Genomic DNA, 24,123 nt, shown 5'->3' with positions numbered 1-24,123 from the left:
AAATATCAATACAATATATATCCATGTAAAATAATTAAATATTTGTTAGAGTACATATTACATGGGTCTCGGTTTTTAAATTTATCGTTGTAATATGTACAAATTAAATTAATTATTCTAAATAATTGATGTCATATATTATTGTTTGAGTGTATGTCAACCTACAAATGTAAATAAATAACAATCAATTATATTATATTGTGAAAAATTATTATGTACTTATAAATATCAAAATTTTACCCAAACATACACATAACTTATCTACATCAAAATTATGATATGTCAAATCATATGCTAACTATAGCAATTAATGGAAAATAAATTAACTTGATTAAAACACACTGCCTAATATTAATTCTAATTCTAATTATTTAATTTATATTAATTTAAATCTTAATTGTAATGTTATTTTAATAATATTATAATATTAATCTAATTTTAATAAAAAATAAATAAAAAAAATACTCCTACTTCGTACATAGAAATTGTAAAAAATATATAAACAGATCAACTATTACTACTAACTTCTTTTCCAGAGACGACTTTAAAGTTGATAACGATAACAAATTTGCAGTGACGATAAAAATACGGTGGTGGTAGAATATTGTAAATATTGTAACAAAACTTCTTAATCAAATCTCAAATAGTTTTAAAATTTAGTATAGATGAAAATAAATGTGTAAGTTTAGAATTATTTGATTTTAATTAAGAATAATTTATGTAGTGAACAAAATGTAATAAAAGAAATATACCATTTTAGTTCTTAAAAGTGTTGTACTAATTTCATATTTTTTGTTACGGTGAGATCATGGTCCGAGTCCAATAATAGAATGAAGTTGATTTGATACTGATCTTTGAACTCATTAGTCTCATTGGCTTACGTATGAGACTAATGAGACTATGGGGTTGTAAGGTCTTGGGCTTATCTGATGGTTGGTCATTTATGAGACGTTTCCCAACCTGTGTATCTAATGTTATTTGGGAACATTAAGTCAAGGGATCTCAATTAATTAGTCTTAATCACTCAATTAAGGCATAATAATGATTAAATGCAGAGAGGTTATAACTTAGTCAATATATACCGGATTTCGCTCTGGAGAAAAGATTTATGGGACACATGCTCTGATTCAGAGACATCCCTCTTAGACAAATCAGTTACCAATGATATTGATGTGTATTGGTAGATATAAATTTCGAATGATTTTTTTGATTTAATTTTTATATATCCCTTTGTTCAAATCACAAAGTTTAAAAACTCAGATATAAAAATAATGTGTTCAAATGATGTTTTTCTATTTATACATGCTTAGTGATTTAGAAATATTTGTTAAATATAATTGTTACTGTATTGTAACAAGATATTTTATCTTTATTCTTGAAAAAAGTGTTGACGAATAAGGTGTGATTCCCCATACTTTTGTTTTCTTTTACTGCCTATAACTACCTTAATTTTTGCTTTTGTTATGAATAAAGTAACTCTTCTTTACTTGTTTTCATGAAAAAATATCCTTGAAGTTTTATTTAAACTGCCCTTCTCCATTCAGAGATAGATTATGACAATTTACTAATAATTAACTCACTTATGCTCACAATACATTATAGAAGTTCTACTATTTCTAATTTATTCACTTTGGTTAATTTTGTGCTATAACAGCGAAGGATAATACTAAAAAAATAATAGCCTGATTAAAAATATTCATAGGCTTGCTTTGCCTTTTTCTCACATAAATAAACAATGCATAATTTCCTGGTCTTGTTATTCCACCATACCAAACTCTTCATAATATCCCATAACTCACCATTGTTATTACTATTACGATGGAATTCTCTTAACATACACTTGCAACATTGACACGCCAACGCCATTGATATTTCATACTGAACTCATTTGGGACATTCTATTCTCTATTAATTATTAATTAATTAATTATAACTATAACATCATAATCATTAATCATCACATATGAAATATTATGACTTTTTTTAAGAGTTTCTTTATTGTTTTATCTTTAAAGAAATTTCTAATAGTTGAAGAACAAATTAAAAGTTGTTTTATCTTTAAAAGATATTCGTATTTTTATTTTTAAAGAACATTTTTAATTGTTGAAGAACAAATTGAAAGTCAGACCAGGTAAAATACAATGAGTCAAAAACTGGTATTAGTGTCCGAGGGCGGAAACCGGTCTCTACAAACTAGAATATTCTAACATAGCATTGTTACAGTTTTGGTTACTTTCTTTAATTGAAGTGATTTGAAACTATATCAAAACAAATTTTCTAGTTGAGGGTTAAGAGTATGAATATTCATTTTTAAACCACTTTTCCATAAACAATGACAACGTTCCGACCAAATTCCTTAAGATAATATTACTAAGATCAATATATACGTAATCAATAGCCCTTAAAATTTAAAATTAAGAAATGAAACTAAGAGTATGTTAACACTTATTAAATAAAATATATTTACTTATCAATTTAAAAAATAATATTTTAATTGTATTTATTTTATTTTTTAATTTAAAATTTTAATTTAAAATTTTAATTTAAAATTTTAATATATATTATTATATAATTATAATGGGTTGCGAAGTAGATGTATTTTTTTAAAAGATGTCAAAGTATTATTATTTTAAAAACAAATTATAAGCAAAAGACAAGAATTTCACAAGAAAGGACAAAGCGCGTGCTATTCCTGACCCGGATCATGATTAATTCCCAATTTCATTCTCTCTTTCATCCCTTTGTCTAAACATTGCCCGTTTAATTTCTATATATTATCGATATAAATCTTTATGCCGTTAATTCATAAAAAGTTATTTTAAGAATAATTCGTAAGATGATTAGTATGGAGATGTTATTATACGAGTAGTTAATTATTGAAGAAAGGGATAATCCATTTCCTATCATCACTTCTATTTTCAGACCTATTTTATATAAATAACTAATATTAATCGTAATTTATTTTTGGTCAATATTAGTACGTCTGTTTTTAATCTTTGAGGGTACTTAATCATTTAAGTGTTATGTTTTTTTATTTAATATAAATAAGATAATTATATTCTTTTTAAGATAATAATCTACTTTAAAAATCTTTTTTTTATTAAAAATAATTATAAGTTTACTCTGACATTGTAATGTATTATATATATATATATATATATATATATTGATTATTCTCTAATATGCCATGAGTAGAAATTTTATCTCTATAGATAAAAATAATAACATGTGTTTTATACTTTTGGGAATTACTAATTATAGTATATGAAAAATATATATAACATTAAAATTAATTATTATTCTTTCATTTTTCTTATTTACATTAGTTAAAATTAATATAAAATATTTTTACTCATAATATATACATATAATTTTTTTCATTAATATTCTTTACGTATATATATAATTGCAAAATAAAATTTATATAATGATTTTCATTTTAATAATATTTTACAAAAAAAAAATTATTGTATATTATTTTTAAATAATATTAAAACTATTGTCTATAATATATATATATATATATATATATATAAATTATATATGGTTATCTTATTTATAGAAATATTTAAATATCCTATTTAATTTCATCATACACTTATAAATAATTTAATTTTTTTTAATAATTATTCTATATTTTTAATATTAAATTAATTCTAGTTAATAATAAAAACTAAAATAAAGTAACTAAATGTGAAAGATTTAAAAATAACAAAACGAATTATAGACTAAAATGTGACAATATTTTCAGGCACGTAAAGTATATTTAGTCAAATTATTTTATTTTATTCTTAAATTGTGTAAAAGTAAAAATAAAAATAAAATAAAATAATAATAATATTTTTATATTGCATATAAGTTTAATATATTATAATTATGTTAGTTCTAGAAATATAACATATTTAATTACTTTTGTTTTAGACAAATTATTTTATATCTATTTTAAATTGTGTAAACATAAAAAAGAAAATAGTACTAACTATTTTTTATTACATATAAGTTTAAAACATCCAGCTTCACGTTTATAAGATAATGATTCCTCTATTTATTTATTTTTACATGAATATTATCTCTTGCCACTGACACATGATAATTTTGTTGAAAGCTAAAAAATAGAGAAAGGAATCGGTTTTCTATTTGATGAGAAATCGGTTCCATTGGGAAACAATCAATTTTAAAATAGAAGAATTATGTTTTGAAAATGTTGTAAATAAGTAATCAATTCATATTCATGCATGATAATTCTACAATAAAATCATTAAATAACAAAATATAAAGATAAAAAATAATTAATTATAAAATTAACTAAATTAAATATTATTCTAAAAATTAAAAATTTATTGATATCTAATATAGTTTCTATTATTAATAAAAATTTATAAAATAATTTTTAAATTGATATCTAACCATTAATTATTAAGGTTTTATCTACTAAGTATTTATATTCTAAATTAGTTTCCATTAGTCTTTTAGAAACTAATTTAGAGTATAAAATTTGATAACTAATTTATATACAAATTTAAAAATTATTTTATAATTTTTTATTAATAATAGAAATATATCAATAATTTTTTAATTTTTAGTATAATATCTAATTTAGTTAATTTTTTTAGCATAGTATCTAATTTAGTTAATTTTGTAATATCTAATTTTAATTATTATTTAATAATTTTTTTTAATGAAAACATAAAACTTTGATTTTAGAAAGAAAAAGATTTCTTTCACACCATAAAAACATATACTTAACATATACTTGACACCATATTCTAATAGTATAATAATATTTAAAATTTAAAAATTAATTAAATATAATTAAAATACTGTTATCACAATCATACTACATTGATTATTATATTATTATTATCTAAATCAAATTGAAAAATATTTTTTAAAAATTTAAGAGCTCAACTGGAATTCAGATAACTAATTAATATCAGTTTATGTTTGAAAACAATTATAAAAAGATGTTTTTCTGAAATGTAGAGATTAATAACAGTAATTATGGACTAAAATCACAATAATTTTAACTTCAAATGGTATGCTAACAAAGATGAAATGGACAGCTGTGGGTAAATTGATAATAACTCTTAAATTATTTTGAGAATTGAAGATATGAATGTAACTACGAAGGTTAAGGAATCTTTTTCGCTCTGATGAATCACATGGCGACATGGTTGGGTTACCGTGTTCATTGGGTAACTAATAAATTAAATTTTATTAAAGCTGTAAACCAAAGGGACACTTAATTTCTGTAATTAGCGAGGTAGAGTACCTTAATTCCTTTATAATGACACTGATAGCATGCTTTTCCCAGCATTAACTGCAATAATATAATGTTGTTTATATAATCTTGACATGCCGCATCACATGTTACTAACTGCATGCTACCTCCAGTTTTGGTTATCGAATATTAAGGTGGTTGGCACGAACAACAAAATTTTCCTCTATCATCTATGCCTCCCTACCAATGCTATATCTTCAAATCAAACACTTTCCATGGACTCAGTGCGTAACGGGTAATTCCAATGCGCGTAAGGAATAAGCATATGCAATCATTCTACCTTTCTTCAACACCGAATGCATTATATATAGCACCATGCGAGGGTGATGCAAAGCACACCACTGAGTGCAACAAAGTGTTCAGAGAATACCAACATATAAAACATGAAAGGGGACACACTTTTGTTGCATTTATTCTGCATTCTGTTTCTGTTTCTGTTTCTTGGAGCGTCAAGCTCGTCAGCATGGAATGGTAATAACCATGATGATACCAACGCTAAACAAGTTTATATAGTCTATATGGGAGCTGCGGATTCAACAAATGCTTCTCTTCGGAATGACCATGCTCAGATTCTTAATTCAGTGCTGAAGAGGTACCATAACTGTGTGTACGTAATTACATGTCTTATTAATTATGTTGACATCAAAGTTATTAATTAATCGATTTGGTGAAGGGATAAGAAAGCTCTGGTACGAAACTACAAACATGGTTTCTCAGGGTTCGCAGCTCGTTTATCAAAAGAGGAGGCAGACTCAATTGCTCAGAAACCTGGTGTTGTGTCTGTTTTTCCTGACCCCATTCTGAAGCTCCACACAACTCGTTCCTGGTATTTTCTCGAACAGCAAACTCGTGTCGAAGTGGACACCAAACCGAACACACTCTCCAATTTCTCTTCTTCGTCGGACATTATCCTTGGCATCATAGACACAGGTTATCAACAACTATAAAATGATATGCATATGTATACGTAAATATACGTACATGTTATTGTGCTATTGTTATCGATATCACAAATGGTTACCGAATACTACATATATATATATATATATCCTCGTACGTACTAAATATTGTACTGTATATGTACTTGTTAGTGTATTAAAAAAAGGAATATTTCAGGTATATGGCAAGAGAATGAGAGTTTCAACGACAAGGGAATGGGTCCGATTCCATCCAGTTGGAAAGGCAAGTGCATGACATCAAAGGACTTCAATTCTTCTAATTGCAACAGGTTGTATACTGAAATTGCACCAGTTATACTCTCTACTCTATTTCTAAATGTCATGTATTTAAATTTTAAAAGTTATATAACAAATAAGAAATAAAAAACCAGACATTGAATATGATGTTACACCATCACCTGATAGATAATTCCTGGAGGCACACACGAGTGCACCATAAATGTTGGAAATGAAAATAAAGGCAAATGTTGGTGTTATTATTAAAAGCGATTTAGCTTATTGTTTTCATTTTGGTTATTTGATTAGGAAGCTAATCGGGGCAAGGTGTTATCCTGATGAAGACCCCCACTCCATCTCGCCAAGGGATTATAATGGCCATGGGACCCACGTGGCGTCGACGGCGGTAGGTGCCGTCGTGAGAAACGCATCGTTCTATGGTCTGGCGGCGGGGACCGCAAAGAGTGGGTCCCCAGAATCTAGGTTGGCGATATACAAAGTGTGTCCATTGAACTTTTGTTCGGGGTCGGCCATTATGGCGGCGTTTGACGATGCCATTGCCGACGGAGTGGATGTGCTGTCGGTGTCGCTGGGTGCGTCAGCTGGGGAAGATAAAGACTTAACCAAGGACCCCATTTCCATCGGAGCATTCCACGCCGTCGAGCGCGGCATCCTGGTGGTCTGCGCCGGCGGCAATGATGGACCGACTCCGTCCTCGATTGAGAACGACTCGCCTTGGATTTTAACGGTTGCAGCTTCCACCATCGACCGGGATTTCCAGTCCAACCTCGTTTTGGGTGATCACAGCGTCATTAGTGTACGTTTTCCGTTCATTTCTAAATCGAAAATGTTTATTTTACAACCCTGTTATCATTAGAATAACATAATAACATTGATCAGAAATTAATATTGCACTTTTCGAATGCATAAACACAGAAGTATTCAGCACATTCAATTGAATGGAACTGAAACTAAAACAATTTCGGACTGCTGCATCTTTGTTTGAAGAGGGCGAAACTTGCCTCTTTCTGTCTTTATTAAGAACTAGTTAGTATATATTGTGTCATACCTTTAGATTTCTGAATTTAAAAAAGTTCAGATCATATAAAAAATCACATGAAGCATATTCATTTTAAAGTTTTGTGATAAATATTTTAAAAGTATTACTAGTTAACGAATATTCAATACATCATGTGTTGTTTATAATTACTTAAAAAATCACGATTAATTTTTTTTTTTTTGTATTTTCATAAAAAATTTCAACTTTTATTTTTCTTGTTAGTATTTTGGATACCAGTTGGGTGAAACTAATATAATCTTTGTTGGTGATTGATGATTATTAAACTTTAGGGTAGAGCTATAAATTTCTCTCCACTTTCAAGTTCTCCCGACTATCCAATCATATCTGGTGAGCTTGCTAAGTCAAATGACAGCGACAAAACTAATGGCAGGTACGTATAGATAAAAAAAAACTAAACAATGCCAATGGAATTGTTACATTTCTAGATACAATTTTGTTAGGTAGAAGTCATATTTTAAAACACAACTTATTCCTATCCTGTGATTTATCCATAATTTTCTTAAAAATTATGCCTTAAAGGTAGAAATAGTCGACGCTTATAAATTATAAATACGAAAATAATCAAAGTCTGGAATTTGACAGCCTAAAAAAAGTGTATTATCATCAGTTATATTTAAGATTCAAACCACTCACTCCCAACAAAAATAAATGCAGACAATGCAATGAAAATTCAATGGATGGAAATAAAATCAAAGGGAAAATAGTGGTTTGTGAAGACGTGAATGACGATTTGTTTCCTGATGACCTGGCTACGATGATTAAAGGTTTGGGAGGAATAGGTTTGGCTTTAATTACCAATACAAGTGGATTATTAGCAGAAAATTTCGGGGACTTCCCAGTAACGGTGATAAATCCAAAGGATGCCTCCTCAATCCTCCAATATATCAATTCAACCAGGTAAGGGTGATAAGCAAACATGGTTGGTTAATTTTAGAATTTGTTTATCACAGGTTAGTTTAACTGTTTATCCATATAATATGAAGCAACCCAATGGCAACAGTACAAAAAACAGTTACAGTTTTTGATATTAAGCCTGCTCCAATGGTGGTAGACTTTTCATCTAGAGGACCTTCGAGGCTTTCAAGCAATATTCTCAAGGTATGATACGATGATAGGATTACACATTATCATGAATCATGATGCTCAATGCTTAAACAGTAAAGAAAACTTTTCTTCTTTCTCTGTAGCCTGATATTGCAGCACCAGGAGTAAACATTCTGGCTGCATGGAATAATAGCACAGATCATGTTCCCAAAGGAAGAGAGCCTTCACGGTACAACATAATCTCAGGGACTTCCATGGCCTGTCCACATGTTTCAGGACTTGCATGCCATGTCAAAACACACAACCCCACTTGGAGTCCCTCCGCAATCAAATCTGCCATCATGACTTCAGGTCAGACATTTGATGAATCTTTAAACATTCAACTTCCTGTGATTTCTTAAGATTGCACATATCTCTTTTATCAAGAGTAACGATAACGATAACTCCTTTGCAGTGGAATGTACTCATATATAAATTGTAAATTAGTAATCCTAGTACGATATAACAATTGTATACATATGCAGCAATTCAAAACGACAACCTCAAGGATCCCATAAGAAATGATTCGGGACCGTTCGCCACACCTTACGACTATGGAGCAGGGGAAATAACAACATCTGAATCATTACGACCAGGGCTGGTTTACGAAACCAGCACCCTTGACTACTTGAACTTTTTGTGTTACATTAAACTTAACATAAGCACGATTAGGATCATCTCCAGAACTGCCCCTGCCAATTTCAGTTGTCCTGAGAATTTGAGTTTTGATCTCATCTCCAACCTCAACTACCCTTCCATAGCAGTAAACATCACTGGCAGAGGAGATGTGAACGTGATTAGAACCGTCACAAATGTTGGTGAAGAAGATGAAACAGTGTACTCTCCCGTTGTGGACGCTCCAAGTAGTGTAAATGTTACATTAACTCCAGATAAACTTCAATTTACAGAAAGTAGTAAAACACTAAGCTACCAAGTTATTTTCTCAGCTTTGACACCCTTGGAGAAAGATTTGTTTGGATCGATTACTTGGAGTAACGACAAATATACAGTTCGAATTCCTTTTGTATTAACAAAATAGTATAACAAAAGTAAGGATTAATAAATGCAAGCAAAGTTCTTCATGCATGATGATGCCTACTCTCTAGTCGTAATTCTCATTATTTATTTGCCCTTCATATGGTTTAATTAATTACTGCTTGAGCTTCTCAAATATACTTTCTTTTGCAAACATATAGTCTGGCTGACTAATTATTTACACTCAATATTAGGTCCAACTGGCTCACACATCTTTTGCCCCTTTCAGTTACATTAATATTATAGCTGGAAGGAAGTAAGTAGCCGGTCTTTTACACGGGTTGGTAATTCAACATCAATTTCTTTGCTTCAGAAGTAGTTAGTAGACTAAAAATACTATCACACATTCAAAACACAACAGAGTAAAGTGGTTAGATTGTTCAACGTTTTTTTTTAACAGCGGTACAATCTCACCTAATTGAAATGAAAAGGTGATATGCATGCTATTACAAGCAAGCAAATGATATTTATTTCAGAGTTGACACCTTATTGATATAATTTATTGTTTATTATGAGTTAAAATATATTTTGAAAAAATAAAATTAGTAGTTTAAAATGTTCTGAAGATTTCATATTTTTTTAATACAAGGTTGTTTGTTCGCAAATTACATTTTGGTGTAAAACCAAAAACTTGTATCCGTTCATTGTGAACAACTAATCTAAACATCATCAGTTAACTCCCAAATACATTTTGCATAAAAAAACCATATTTTGAACCAAATAAATGTATATAACACTAACAAATTAAAAAAGTGAGCACTCTACTAATAAAGAAAATACACATATATTCATCAAAGGGACCAATTAGATTGAAGCATTAAAGCAGCTATTTTAGATTTCCCATCTGTTCCCAATACAACACCTGGCTTCAAGCAAAATTTATTACCCATGTTAAATTTTAGGTAGGATTCAGCCTGAAAATGAGCCTCATTTGCTGAATTTACTATGAATCTACTGAGACTTATTCCCCAGCCTAATGAATCTTCCGAATCATCACATATGGTTACACCAAATTGTACAGATTGTGGATTTAATTTGTTCATCTCAAACCAACCTCCAAGTTTTCTAAAACCATCAATTTCGGACTCCGCCATCAAGGCAATAGAACCACCCAAAGTGCGTGTTCCCTTTGTTGGCAATACTTCAGGTGCTGCCTCAGAAACTTCCTTTTGCTTTGACAATACTATTGGAATGGTAAAAACACCAAAATTTCCAAGTTTATTTGATGATAAAGGCATGCGGTGAAGACCCAAAATAGACAGTTTTGTTCCTCTAGAAAATTGATACACAAGTTGCCCAAAGGTGCTAGATGTATGTAGAATTTGCATACCAGTTACGTGTTGAGCCAATGAAGCAATAACATTAGACTTTCGCAGAGTTAAGCCTATAGCAGTGCCATTGTGCAAGTGGAGAAGAGGAGGCCCAAAATAGGAAAAATCTGTAAACCCTTTTCCAACCTAAATGCAGCACTACACCTTGTCAGCATATCAATAGCCAAATTAGGAAAGGGTAGAGTGAAAATGGATATATCAACAAGCCAAAGTGCCAAACAATATAGTATTTGCAGTTTAAAAGAACTATATCTTAAGTGAGCAAAGGAGTTCCGTTTACAGCGGAAAAAAAAGAAGCAAATCCAGATAAAAGGCAGGCAAAGTAAACAATTAACAATTCATCTACGTAGACACATGACTTGACCTCTGAATAATCAACTTAAGATGACTTTTTGCTGCAATTTTTTCAAGGCTAGCCTTTTTGTTTCTAACAACTAGTATGTTGTTTTGATGCTTTTCAATATTTTTACCCAATTGGGACAATCTGTAGACCTTGCAGTCTCTAACTATTTAACTTCTATGGTCCAATCAGATTGGTGTTCCTCGGGTGAGAATTCTAGAATAGAATCATATGGAAAAACCATTCCTGGATTTTTCGCATCTAATTTCAAGGGAACACCAAATGGAAAAATAAAAGCTACAAACCACAAATTCTAACAGTGACTAGTCGTTCGAGAAACATACAAAAGTAAACAGTACCTGATCAAAAGAATTGGAAGCAATTGCAACATCTCTGCCTCGGGCACCTACAGGCATAGCAACCAAAGAGAACCAATCATTGACATTTGCTGTTAAACTAAGCTTGGAGAGAGAGAGAGGCTTTTCATCACAATGTTCCCTGCCTCCATGAGTGGCCACAAACTCAGCAGCACCAGAACACTTCTCCCCAATTGTTGTTTCAAAAATGAACCTGGAATCAACCCCTGTTCTGATTCCACACTTATCTACAACATCTAAGTTCTGCTGATTAACATCACTCAGCACCAACAGTGAACCCAAAAAGTCCAGCTGACCTCTCACGTGAGTGATGGTATCTTGAAAGGGCCCCCCTTTGGTGGACTGATAGAAAGAGAGGATCCGCTCAACCTTCTCTTGCCTGTCTCTGAGTTTCATAATATCGGAAAACGCTTCTCTCTGCAACCGTTTGAGGATTTCAATCTGAAATTACCATTACACACAGTGAATGAATGCTAAAGAAATTGCACAAACCCAAAACATGAGATAGAATACCGGATTGCGGCGACGAAAAACGCCGTCAAGAAAGTCCTGGCCAGATTTGGTGAAGGCATTGAGTTTCTCAAACACTGCTTCCATTGTTGTTATCCACGGAACTCAACTAACGAAAACCTAAGTTATTCAGCTACAGACATGGATAAGAGTAATTCCACACTGTAAAAAAATTAAGGGACAAAATTGATTATTAAACTTATTTCATTGTAAGTTTAGTCCATTAATTAAAATTATATTAAAAGTACTATTTCATTTAAAGTAAGTTAATTTATATATAGATAAAAGTGAAGCTGGAGGTCTTGAAAGGTAAATTAAATTATTTTTGTTATAAGTAAATTTAATTTGTTAAACTCAGGCCTATTAGTATGATTTTTTATTATGCCTAATTAAAACAGCAATTAGCTAATTCATATATGTAAAAAAATTATTTATAATATATATATATATACATATATATATTATAAAAGTCATGTGATATATATTTGTAGTTAGTTTATTTCTAGCGTATCATGCATGATAATTTATTTGTCAAATATAAATATTAGTCATGTCATTTATCTTGATGTATATTAATCATGATATATATATATATATATATATATATATTATTTATAGTTATTTAATAGCTAAGAAGATAAATTTATAAGAGAAAAATATAGCAGTTGTGAATGACTATCATGTGGTGAGTGCAATTAATAGTTATATATACCATATGTAGGGGTGGCAAAGCGGGCCAACCCGCCCCACATAGGCTCGTCCCGCCCCGCTTTGGCCCGCAAAATGCGGGTCGGGTTGGCCCGCCCCGCATACAAAATGCGGGTTGGTTTTCATGACCCGCCCCGCTTGCGGGTTGACCCGCTTTTTTTTTTTTAACATAGAAGAAAAAACAATTGAGTGTTGCAGAAACATCTAAAAGAAAAAAAAAAGATTTCAAAATTAATGATTTATTATATTCTTTTTAGAAGTTTATTGTCTAATCCTACTGAAAGGTTGGAAATCAATGTTCATGAAACCAAGCTTAGAACAAACGCAACAAAGGATTTATGATATAAAATTTATGTATATGTCTATACCAATTACTTGATAGAGAAAGTTTTTTTTTAACGAGATTGATTCCCGTGTTTCATGCGCTCACAAAATATAAAATTAACTGTATGTCTTGTTAAATCATTGTCTCAATATAAAGGGATGATCACTTAAAAGGAATCTTCAAATTTTGTAAGAAATAGTTTAATCACACTAGATTTAATTAGAACCCTTAGTGTTGTAATGTAATGAACCACTATAGAATAAATTTTAAGAATTGATGAATAGAGAAAGTTATATTCTAACAAGTCAAGTCAATTATTTATTTTTATTTTTTTGCGGACTAGCGGGCCACCCCGCCCCGCCCCGCTGTTGGCCCGCGCGGGCCGCGGGTTATGCGGGACGGACTAATGCGGGTCAGCGGGTTGAAAACGTCAGCCCGCCCCGCGTTTTTTACCGCGGGCCACGGGCCGACCCGCATGACCCGCCTCACTTTGTCACCCCTAACCATATGAACCAAAAGATTTGTCAAGTATTTTTTTATAGCAAGTTCATTCCTTTCTCATTTTAGTTAATTTGCTTTTAGTTGTCAGTAATATATTGGTACTTAAATTTTTTAAAAAGCTTTAGTCAATTAATTTAGTTATTGTACGTCTTATAGAGACATTAGTTAAGCATTAGAACTTACTTCCAATTTGAAAAGGAAATAAATATACAATAAAAAAGTATATTACATATAGGGTGAAAAACTTAAAAGCAATTCAGACAAATAGAAAGGACTAAATAAACATTTTATCACATATATTCGAGACGCAAAAGTATATATAGGGTTTGGTGTAGCTGTTGAGTTTCTCGAATACTTAGTCCCTTCATCTTAACACTGTAGATAAACTAAATGAGCATCATAAATAAACTACCTTAGCAAATTATTATTAAACTTATATTTGTTTATGAGTTCCATCTATTAATCAAAATTATATTAAAAAATTATTTAATTTAAAGTAGTGTTAATCTTACAGATTAAAATAGAAAAATGAAACAGAACATGTACTGGTGTCGTTTTAGTTTTGGCACTTCATTTACAACAATATCAAGACTTTTTCTCGATGTGTTTTTTTTTTTGTGAAAATGATTTTTCAAAGGGTTCTATTGTGGTCCCATTTTGTGCCACAAATTAAGTACACTACCTACCCACGTGTAAAATAAAAATGATGTTTTGTTGTTACTGATAATAAACTGTTTATTTTCACTAATTTGGTTTTTTTTTTTGTGTAAAAATGAAAGAAGAATATGTTTTTGATGGTTAATACAAAATTTCTAGTCGGCTCTTTGAATATTTATATTTTTTTATCATAAACAAACTTTTGATTAGTTCTATTTTTTTTATCATAAATAAAGTTTTGATTATTTATATTTTTTTATCATAAACAAAGTTTTGAATATTTTTTATTTTTTATCAGAAACGAAGTTTTGAATATTTCTATTTTTTTATCATAAACAAAATCATAAATTTAAGACATTAATCTTGTACCAAAACGTGTATTCTTCTCTTTCTACTTACCACATGCCACACCAAAATTTGAAAAAGAAAGAAAAACATTTTAAAATGATTATCATTTCCTTTTTTAAGCATATAAAACTTGATGGAGGAGGGCCAAGCTCACCTCACCATGGAAGCCAAGACCCAAGACCAGACCGTCTAGAACCATGTGAGGAGCGTCTAGACTCAAGAGGGGAGCGTCTAGCACAAGAGGAGGGGCGGCTACACAAGGAGCGTCTAGGAGGAAGCCTAGACCGTCTAGGACCTATCACTAGGTCCATGGCCAAGCATATTCACGCACAAATGGGTCAAGCCACGGATTGGAGGGAGAAGACCTTGTACATGCTACATGGAGGTCCATTAGGGGTGGCTTAGTAATTAGTGTAGTGTTAGAAAGCATAAACTTGTCTTATATGTGATTTACCCTAGATTTTGTGCACATTCTAGAACTTTGTCTCACATGGCCGGCCATGTGGTCCATGTGCCATGTGCCTTCACATTTCCATTTCATTTTGCTTACATTTCATGTGAAATTAGCTTAACATTTACGGCCTCCTTAGCCTATAAAAGGAGATGCCTAGCTCTTGTATTTTCAAGATTAATGAGAGTAATGTTATGCTGCCCACATTGTGTCATACATTGCTTTTGCCTAGTTTATAGGACCTAATCTTCATCTTCATCACCTACCATAGGGCTGACCGAACCTCCCTCTTTCCATACACATCATGCACCTTCAAGATCACCATAGCTCCTAGGAGGATCTTGCACATCTCAATCCATAGCTTCCGCACCATTTTTCACAACATCCAAGAAGAGCTCCATGAGAATGCCATCATTTGGTATCATGAGCATAGGTTCTTCAAAGATGAGTAGTTCTTGGTCATTTTCATTTTGAGTCCTTCTTTATTTCATGTTGTTCATCTTGTTTTCATATTTGTCTTGCTGTTTTTAATTTTTACTTTGATTTGGTGTGCTATTTGGAAATTCCAATCGGTGCACCTTGTTCAATTGATCTTGAGCAATCCTTGTGCAATTTTTGGTAGGATTCCATACACCTTTGAGTTGCTGTTTTTATTTTAGGTATTTGAGTCCTTATTGCAATTTTATTTGGTTCATTTTATGCTCTTTGAGTCTTTTAATTTCTGAATCTATATGTGTTTTGTCTAGTCATGTTTTTCCAAAATGTCATCAAATCATAAGTAGTACTTTGTTTGGCTTATTTGTTTCTTGATTTTGGTCTAAATATTTGTTTTGAATTTGCTGTGTTTTTGATCTTTTGGTGCCTTTTATTTTTAGCTTGAGTTCATATTTGTGTTTAGATCTACACAAATTCCTTTTCATCAATTCCATTGTGTTTGTCTTTTGGTATCTTGCTGTTTTTTCCAGTTTTTACAGAATCCCCTGTTTTGCATAACTCTGTGCTGGCTGTTTTGTTTAAGAAAATTATTTTCCTACATAGGAAATTTCTGATTCTCTGGATTATGCAAGATTGAGGTGTTACAGAAAAGACAAAAAAAGAATCAGCTCAAAAGAGTCAATACAAAAAAAATGATAAATATTATAAAAACAGTGTGCAAATCTGGGTGCTATAGTTGGCGTAACTGAACACTGATTTTGAAAAATTTATTAAAAAAAATGGTTCATGCGTTTGGAGTGAAACCAACGCCAGATTTTAGTTAAGATCTTGAATTATTTGCATATAAATTTTCAGAAGCAAATCTTAAAAGGACAGCTCAGCATAAATCGGGGAAAATCACGTTCTCTGGCCCACAACAATTTTTCAGTGGTGCTGTTTTTTGATTTTGAAATCTATTCTAGTGCTATTCTTAGGATCCATTTTGTGTGCCTACCTTTATTTGAGTACCTTTATTTGCTTGTCTAATATTTCTTGGAACTCTTTCTAGTTGTCACAATTTAACTCCATTTGTGTGGTACTGTTTTTCTAATTAAATTGTTTCTTGCTTTAATTCTTTGGCCTCTAAATTTGGTGCTGGATTTATTCTCAATTGGTGCTTATTTGAGTGGAAATTTGACTTGAGTGAGGTCTAGTTTGCTTGATAGGTGCTGGATTGGAGAATTAAGTCCCTAATTCTAGGAGGAACAAAGGCAAGGGCAGAAACAATTACTTACCAAAAACACCACAAACACTTGGAGGGCCCAACAAAGAAAAGACAACCAAGGAAGTGTCAATAGCAAAAAAAAAAAAGAGATCAACAAAGGGAGTTTTCTTAATTTTCTTTGCAACTTAACTTTTGTTAATTACTTCTTTAATTACGTGATTAGACGGTGAGTGTGTCTTCAAGGGCTCCAAGTGTCCAATAAGCCTCACCTAGGGCCGACTAGTGTAGAGTTTTCTAATTAGCAATTGTTAATTGTTTTTAATTGCATTTCCTTGCCTAATTAGCTACGCTTTTCATTTGTGTTACCTTGTTTAATCTTTGCTAAATCTTCTTGCTTGGTTAATTAGTTAGCTTGCATTGTTTTTTTGCATTAAAATCTGATTTCTCAACTTAATTGTGTTCTAAGTGGTTTACTAAGAGAAAGCTTTGTGTGAAGACATTGAGGGATAGTTTTTGGCTAAGGCAAAGGCTTGGTATTTAAGTAGTCCTTTGTGACTCACCTCCCTTACCTGGAAAACTACCTTCTTTGACTTTCCTAAATTTTCTCAAGGTAAAATACTTGTATACACAAATCTTTAGCCATGTCTTCTTCTTCTCACTCTCCAAAGTCTATTGAAAGTGAAGTAAAATCTATTAAAACTCTTTTGAAAGAAGTTTCACAAGCTGTGCAAATGATTTCTTTTAGACAATTGGAGAATGAGACTAAAATTAATGAGTTGACTAAAGCCCAAGAAGAGAAATCACAAAAATAAAAAAAAATCTCATACTCATGCATCTAAAAGTAATGAGTCTCTAGGGGAGGGGAGCCTTAGAATCAATGACTATTACCAACCACCCCCTAGAAGAAATAGGCAAAGGGAGCAAGAGGGGCCAAGAGAGGTTAGAGTAGACCTACCTCACTTCCATGGTAAGGAGAATGTAGAAATCTACCTAGATTGGGAGATGAAAGTAGAACAACTCTTTGCTTGCCATAGGGTGAGTGAAGAACGCAAGGTACCCCTAGCCACCCTTAGCTTCCAAGGGAACGCCATGTATTGGTGGACCTCTCTCGAAAGAGAAAGACGTCTTCATAGGGAACCTCCCATTACGTATTGGAATGACCTTAGGGGAGCCCTAAGACGTCGCCACATACCTTCCTACTACCATAGGGAGTCGATGGACAAGCTCCAAAGACTCCAACAAAAGAACATGAGTGTGGAAGAGATAGGCAGAAAATGGAGCTCTACATGATGAGAGCATCCATTAGGGAAGAGGAGGACACCACCATAGCTAGGTTCCTTAGTGGCCTATCACTTGAGATAAGAGATAGGGTAGAACTCCTTCCCTACCAAGACTTGAATGACTTGGTTCAACTTTGCATTAAAGTTGAACAACAAATTTTGCGCAAAACTTCAAGTCAAAGGGTGAGTTCCTACTCTAGCTTTTATCCCAAGAAAGAATATAGAAGGGAGGGTAGCACATCAAAAGAAAAACAAAAAGAACCTACCAAACCCTTAACCAAAGAAACCTCCACCCCACCCATCCGAGCTAGAGATGTTAAGTGTTTTAAGTGTTATGGTAGAGGGCATGTGCAAGCACAATGCCCAAACCAAAGGACTTTGTTTTTAAAGGGTGTAGATGAATACACTAGTGGCGAGGATGAGCCTAGTGAGAGAGAGGAAGGGGGAGAGGATGAAAGGGTAGCTCCACTAGAGGGAGAATTGCTTATGATTAGGAGAACCCTCAACAATCACCCTAGCACATCCATAGAAACACAAAGAGAGAACATATTCCATACAAGATGCAATGCTTTAGAAAACATATGTTCCCTCATTGTGGATAGTGGATTTAGTTGTAATTGTTGTAGTGCTAGAATGGTGGAAAAGCTTAATCTACAAGTAGTTCCTCACCCAAAACCTTACAAATTGCAATGGCTTAATGAAAATGGGGAACTAAGTGTAGATAAGCAAGTGGAAATCAAGTTTTCCATAGGGAACTACAAAGACAAACGTTTTATGTGATGTAGTGCCTATGGAAGCTTGCCACATCTTATTAGGGAGACCATGGCAATTTGACAAGAAAACCTTGCATGATGGTCTCACTAACGAGATTTCCTTCACCCACAAGCATAAGAAATTTGTACTTAGTCCTTTACCATATTCTCAAATGGTGAAAGACCAAATACAAATGAAACATAAGAGGGATGAGGAAAATAAAAAAAAAGAGCGCTATAAAAAGAGAAAATCCTTAGGGATAGGAAGGCGTGGGAGAAGAGTGTTCCTTCCCACAAGGTTGCTCAACAAAGAAAGCCTTTTGAAAACGTTTTGGAAAATTTGCTTCTTGTTGAACAACCAAGCCTAGTCTTTTGTAAAGGAACACTTACATGAACTGCCACAAGTAGTGAACTCATGAATCTACCTCCTTAAATAGAAAAACTTTTAAGTGAATTTGAAGATATATTCTCTAATGAGGGACCCATTGGACTCCCTCCCATTAGAGGTATAGAACATCAAATTGACTTCATTCCGGGGGCAAGCCTACCAAATAGGCCCGCTTATAGAACAAACCCTGAGGAAACCAAGGAGATAGAATCATAAGTTCAAGACTTGTTGGAGAAGGGTTGGGTTCAAAAGAGCCTAAGCTATTGTGTTGTACCTGTCTTGTTGGTGCCCAAAAAGGATGGAAAATGGCGCATGTGTTGTGATTGTCGAGCAATCAAAAATATCACCATCAAGTATAGGCATCCAATCCCAAGGCTTGATGATATGCTTGATGAACTACATGGGTCAACCATATTCCCTAAAATTGACCTTAAAAGTGGATATCACCAAATTAGAATCAAAGAGGGTGATGAATGGAAAACTGCTTTTAAGACCAAATTTGGATTATATGAGTGGTTGGTGATGCCCTTTGGGCTCACTAATGCCCCTAGTACATTCATGAGGCTCATGAATCATAACTTGAGAGATTGCATAGGTAAATATGTAGTAGTTTATTTTGATGATATCCTAGTGTACAGTAAAACCCTAGAAGACCATCTAAGTCACCTTAGGGAAGTTCTTCTAGTGCTTAGGAAAAATAGTCTTTTTGCCAATAGGGATAAGTGTACCTTTTGTGTAGATAGTGTAGTTTTCTTAGGTTTCATAGTCAACAAAAGGGGGGTGCATGTAGACCCCGAGAAAATCATAGCCATCCGAGAGTGGCCCACTCCACAAAATGTAAGTGATGTAAGGAGTTTTCATGGGTTAGCTAGCTTCTATAGAAGGTTTGTGCCTAATTTTTCAAGCCTAGCTTCTCCTTTGAATGAACTTGTTAAAAAAGATGTTGCATTTTGTTGGAATGAAAAGCATGAGCAAGCCTTCCAAAGGCTAAAAGCTCAACTCACCAATGCACCAATTCTATCTCTTCCAAATTTTTCCAAAACTTTTGAGATAGAATGTGATGCATCGGGGGTAGGCATAGGTGCGGTATTGTTGCAAGGTGGACACCCCATTGCATATTTTAGTGAAAAACTCCATGGTGCCACCCTCAACTATCCCACCTATGACAAAGAGCTCTATGCTCTTGTGCGAGCCCTAAAGACTTGGGAACACTACCTTGTGTCCAAAGAATTTGTCATCCATAGTGATCACGAGTCTTTAAAATATTTAAAGGGCCAACACAAGCTCAACAAGAGACATGCTAAATGGATGGAATTTCTTGAACAATTTCCTTATGTAATCAAATACAAGAAAGGAAGCACCAATATAATGCCGATGCCCTTTCAAGGCGGCATACACTCTTTTCAAAATTAGGTGCCCAAATTCTTGGATTTGATCACATAAGAGAGCTTTACCAAGAAGATCAAGAACTTTCATCCATCTATGCCCAATGTCAACATAGAGCGCAAGGAGGTTACTATGTGTCCGAGGGATATCTCTTTAAAGAAGGAAAACTTTGCATTCCCCAAGGCACACATAGGAAACTCCTTGTCAAGGAATCACATGAGGGGGGACTCATGGGCCATTTTGGAGTTGACAAAACTCTTGACCTTTTGAAAGCAAAATTTTGTTGGCCACACATGAGAAAAGATGTCCAAAGACATTGTTCTAGATGCATATCATGTTTAAAAGCAAAGTCTAGAACAATGCCTCATGGACTCTACACCCCTTTGCCGATTGCAAATGCTCCTTGGGAAGACATTAGCATGGATTTCATTTTAGGACTCCCTAGGACTGCAAGAGGCATGATTCTATCTTTGTGGTAGTGGACCGTTTTAGCAAAATGTCCCATTTTATTCCTTGCCACAAGGTAGATGATGCTCAAAATATTTCTAGACTCTTCTTTAGAGAAGTGGTGAGACTTCATGGTCTCCCTAGAAGTATAGTATCCGATAGAGATCCCAAGTTCATAAGCCACTTTTGGAAAACTCTTTGGGGCAAACTTGGAACAAGACTACAATTTTCAACTTCTTGTCATCCTCAAACGGATGGCCAAACTGAAGTAGTCAATAGATCTCTTGGGACTATGCTTAGGGCTATCATGAAGGGCAACCATAAATCTTGGGATGAGTATCTTCCCCACATTGAGTTTGCTTACAATCGAGTAGTCCACAAGACTACTAATGCTTCTCCTTTTGAAGTAGTATATGGTTTTAATCCTCTCACACCTATGGATTTGTTGCCTCTTCCTAATCCACAAGAATTTGTACATAAGGAAGGAGTAATCAAAGCCGACTTTGTGAAGAAAATAAATGAGAAGATTAAACTCCAAATACAACAACAAAATGAGAAGTACACAAAATACAACAATAAAGGGAATAAAGAAATAATTTTTGAGGAAGGAGACTTAGTTTGGCTTCACCTTCGCAAAGATAGATTTCCAACTCAAAGGAAGTCCAAACTAAGTCCCCGAGGTGATGGACCCTTTCAAGTCCTCAAGCGAGTCAATAACAATGCATACAAACTGGACCTACCTCTTGAATATGGAGTACATGACACTTTTAATGTAAATTGACCTTTCTCCATTTGTAGGTACCAATGACGACGAGGACGAGCTGGATTTGAGGAAAAATCCTTTCCAAGGGGGAGGGGATGATGGAGGAGGGCCAAGCTCACCTCACCATGGAAGCCAAGACCCAAGACTAGACCGTCTAAAACCATGTGAGGAGCGTCTAGACTTAAGAGGGGAGCGTCTAGCACAAGAGGAGGGGCGGCTACACAAGGAGCGTCTAGGAGGAAGCCTAGATCGTCTAGGACCTATCACTAGGTCCATGGCCAAGCATATTCACGCACAAATGGGTCAAGCCACGGATTGGAGGGAGAAGACCTTGTACATGCTACATGGAGGCCCATTAGGGGTGGCTTAGTAATTAGTGTAGTGTTAGAAAGCATAAACTTGTCTTATATGTGATTTACCCTAGATTTTGTGCACATTCTAGAACTTTGTCTCACATGGTCGGCCATGTGGTCCATGTGCCATGTGCCTTCACATTTCCATTTCATTTTGCTTACATTTCATGTGAAATTAGCTTAACATTCATGGCCTCCTTAGTCTATAAAAGGAGATGCCTAGCTCTTGTATTTTCAAGATTAATGAGAGTAATGTTATGCTGCCCACATTGTGCCATACATTGCTTTTGCCTAGTTTCTAGGACCTAATCTTCATCTTCATCACCTACCATAGGGCTGGCCGAACCTCCCTCTTTCCATACACATCATGCACCTTCAAGATCACCATAACTCCTAGGAGGATCTTGCACATCTCAATCCATAGCTTCCGCACCATTTTTCACAACATCCAAGAAGAGCTCCATGAGAATGCCATCAAAACTGCTTTGAAAACTCAAATGGTAATACTGAATATTTTGAATTTTGAATTCTTATGATCGTGTTTTGGGTACTGGTAGATGATTCGGCACCGAGTCCAAGTCGATTGGCACTAATAAAATCATTATATCTAAATAGGATTAACGAGACTAATCAATGATCAATAGTTAGGTAATGCATTTCTAACCATGACTTAACTCTCTAATCCTCTAATCCGGTTCAATAACAAAGGGCCCATGATAGTAATATAACTAGGCACAAATTCCAAGAATCAAGAACGTCATTACACAGTATTATTAGTATTCAGAACACCAAGTGTCGAGTACCAAATTTTCACTTGAGTGTCAGAGTGCCTTTTGCATGTACCATCTGAGCCTGAACTTTGCGAAAACCAAGAGGCAGAGCGACGAAAGAAGAAGGAGGAGTTCGTTTAGAGAGGAAGGGAAGAAGTGCAAATTGATCGACCGAGGAGAAGTTCGAATCGTTCTCTTGGTTCCAACCCCATTTGAGAACAATTGGCGTCCATGGGGTCGAGATAATTAACGTGAAGAAGAATGTATATGGTATCAACTAGAAGCATGGTGAACGAGAAAATGTTTGACACTGAGCAGATGGTGCTTTTGATGTCTTTGCAGAAAGAGATGACTGAGATGAAGAGAAGGAACGAGGAGACTAAGCGGAAGAATAAGGATGAGATCCTAGCTCTGTGAAAGGAGAATGAAGAGATGAAGAGGAAGTTCGTAGAGGGGGGTCCATTTGTCGGACTGACCAACCTTGTCGGGAGGTCCTTCACCACCCTACCGGTCTTAGGACTGTTGAGGAGCCGAAGGATAAGATCCACACCCAAGAGGTTGATGGTAAATATTCTCCGAATAGGTCGGTCCCTACAACCGACACTCCAGACTCAGCTTGCCGACACCCATTCACCGACTCCATAATCAGAGTGCCCCTACTGGACAAGTGGAGAGGCTTTAACAGGACCGTTATGACGGCACGACCGACTCTGACGAGCACATGGATGTGTACACCACACACATGAGCTTGTACACCTCAGACGACGCGGTTCTGTGTCGAGTGTTCCTTACGTCACTAAAAAGAGGATCTCTGAGATGGTTCACGAAGCTTCCTCCAAACTCTATCGACAACTTTGAGACACTGGTGTCCAAGTTTGAGACATCGTTTGCTACCAGCCGACTGCATCATCTGACCTCCATCGCCCTGGTCAATATTCGCCAGGAGAAGGTAAAATCTCTGAGGAAGTTCATTGATAGGTTTGGAAAGATAGCCACGAGCATAATCTGAGCCTAGACGTGGCCATGCATCACATGATCACGGCCTTACGACCAAGACCTTTTGCTGACAACTTGTGCATGCAACCAGCCGCAAACTTGGACAAGCTTAGACGGAGGGCTGCTAAGTTTATGCAGGTGGAGGA

At 34.1% G+C, this 24,123-nt stretch overlaps 2 protein-coding genes across 2 annotated transcripts; one reads left to right on the top strand and one right to left on the bottom strand.

Annotated features, from left to right (window-relative positions):
- The first annotated feature begins 5,312 nt into the window (after positions 1-5,312).
- On the top strand, positions 5,313-9,706 carry LOC137822632 (CO(2)-response secreted protease-like). The gene is made up of 9 exons (XM_068627551.1): positions 5,313-5,873; positions 5,955-6,211; positions 6,398-6,509; positions 6,766-7,273; positions 7,807-7,907; positions 8,192-8,434; positions 8,521-8,635; positions 8,725-8,932; positions 9,106-9,706. Exons 1-9 carry the CDS (start codon positions 5,665-5,667, stop codon positions 9,657-9,659), a joined length of 2,307 nt encoding a protein of 768 aa, XP_068483652.1. The 5' UTR covers positions 5,313-5,664; the 3' UTR covers positions 9,660-9,706.
- Positions 9,707-10,442: 736 nt separating this feature from the next.
- On the bottom strand, positions 10,443-12,373 carry LOC137822633 (uncharacterized). Its single transcript, XM_068627552.1, has 3 exons — positions 12,217-12,373; positions 11,686-12,144; positions 10,443-11,112 (listed from the first exon to the last, which is right to left on the bottom strand). Exons 1-3 carry the CDS (start codon positions 12,298-12,300, stop codon positions 10,447-10,449), a joined length of 1,209 nt encoding a protein of 402 aa, XP_068483653.1. The 5' UTR covers positions 12,301-12,373; the 3' UTR covers positions 10,443-10,446.
- Between the last annotated feature and the right edge of the window lie 11,750 nt (positions 12,374-24,123).

This window comes from Phaseolus vulgaris, chromosome 9 (assembly GCF_000499845.2).
Source record: "Phaseolus vulgaris cultivar G19833 chromosome 9, P. vulgaris v2.0, whole genome shotgun sequence".
Lineage (NCBI taxonomy): Eukaryota > Viridiplantae > Streptophyta > Magnoliopsida > Fabales > Fabaceae > Phaseolus > Phaseolus vulgaris.
Note: the sequence above shows the minus strand (reverse complement) of the source record. Positions and strands in the feature narration are given on the sequence as shown.

What these genes read in the sequence shown, in the direction of transcription:
- LOC137822632 (XM_068627551.1), top strand. Translation starts at nt 5,665, where the DNA reads ATGAAAGGGGACACACTTTTGTTGCATTTATTCTGCATTCTGTTTCTG. An exon ending in GTGATCACAGCGTCATTAGT is followed by an intron (nt 7,274 to 7,806) that starts GTACGTTTTCCG and finishes ATTAAACTTTAG; the next exon opens with GGTAGAGCTATAAATTTCTC. An exon ending in TTTCAAGCAATATTCTCAAG is followed by an intron (nt 8,636 to 8,724) that starts GTATGATACGAT and finishes CTTTCTCTGTAG; the next exon opens with CCTGATATTGCAGCACCAGG.
- LOC137822633 (XM_068627552.1), bottom strand. Translation starts at nt 12,300, where the DNA reads ATGGAAGCAGTGTTTGAGAAACTCAATGCCTTCACCAAATCTGGCCAG. An exon ending in TTTTTCGTCGCCGCAATCCG is followed by an intron (nt 12,145 to 12,216) that starts GTATTCTATCTC and finishes TGGTAATTTCAG; the next exon opens with ATTGAAATCCTCAAACGGTT. An exon ending in CTTCCAATTCTTTTGATCAG is followed by an intron (nt 11,113 to 11,685) that starts GTACTGTTTACT and finishes TGCTGCATTTAG; the next exon opens with GTTGGAAAAGGGTTTACAGA.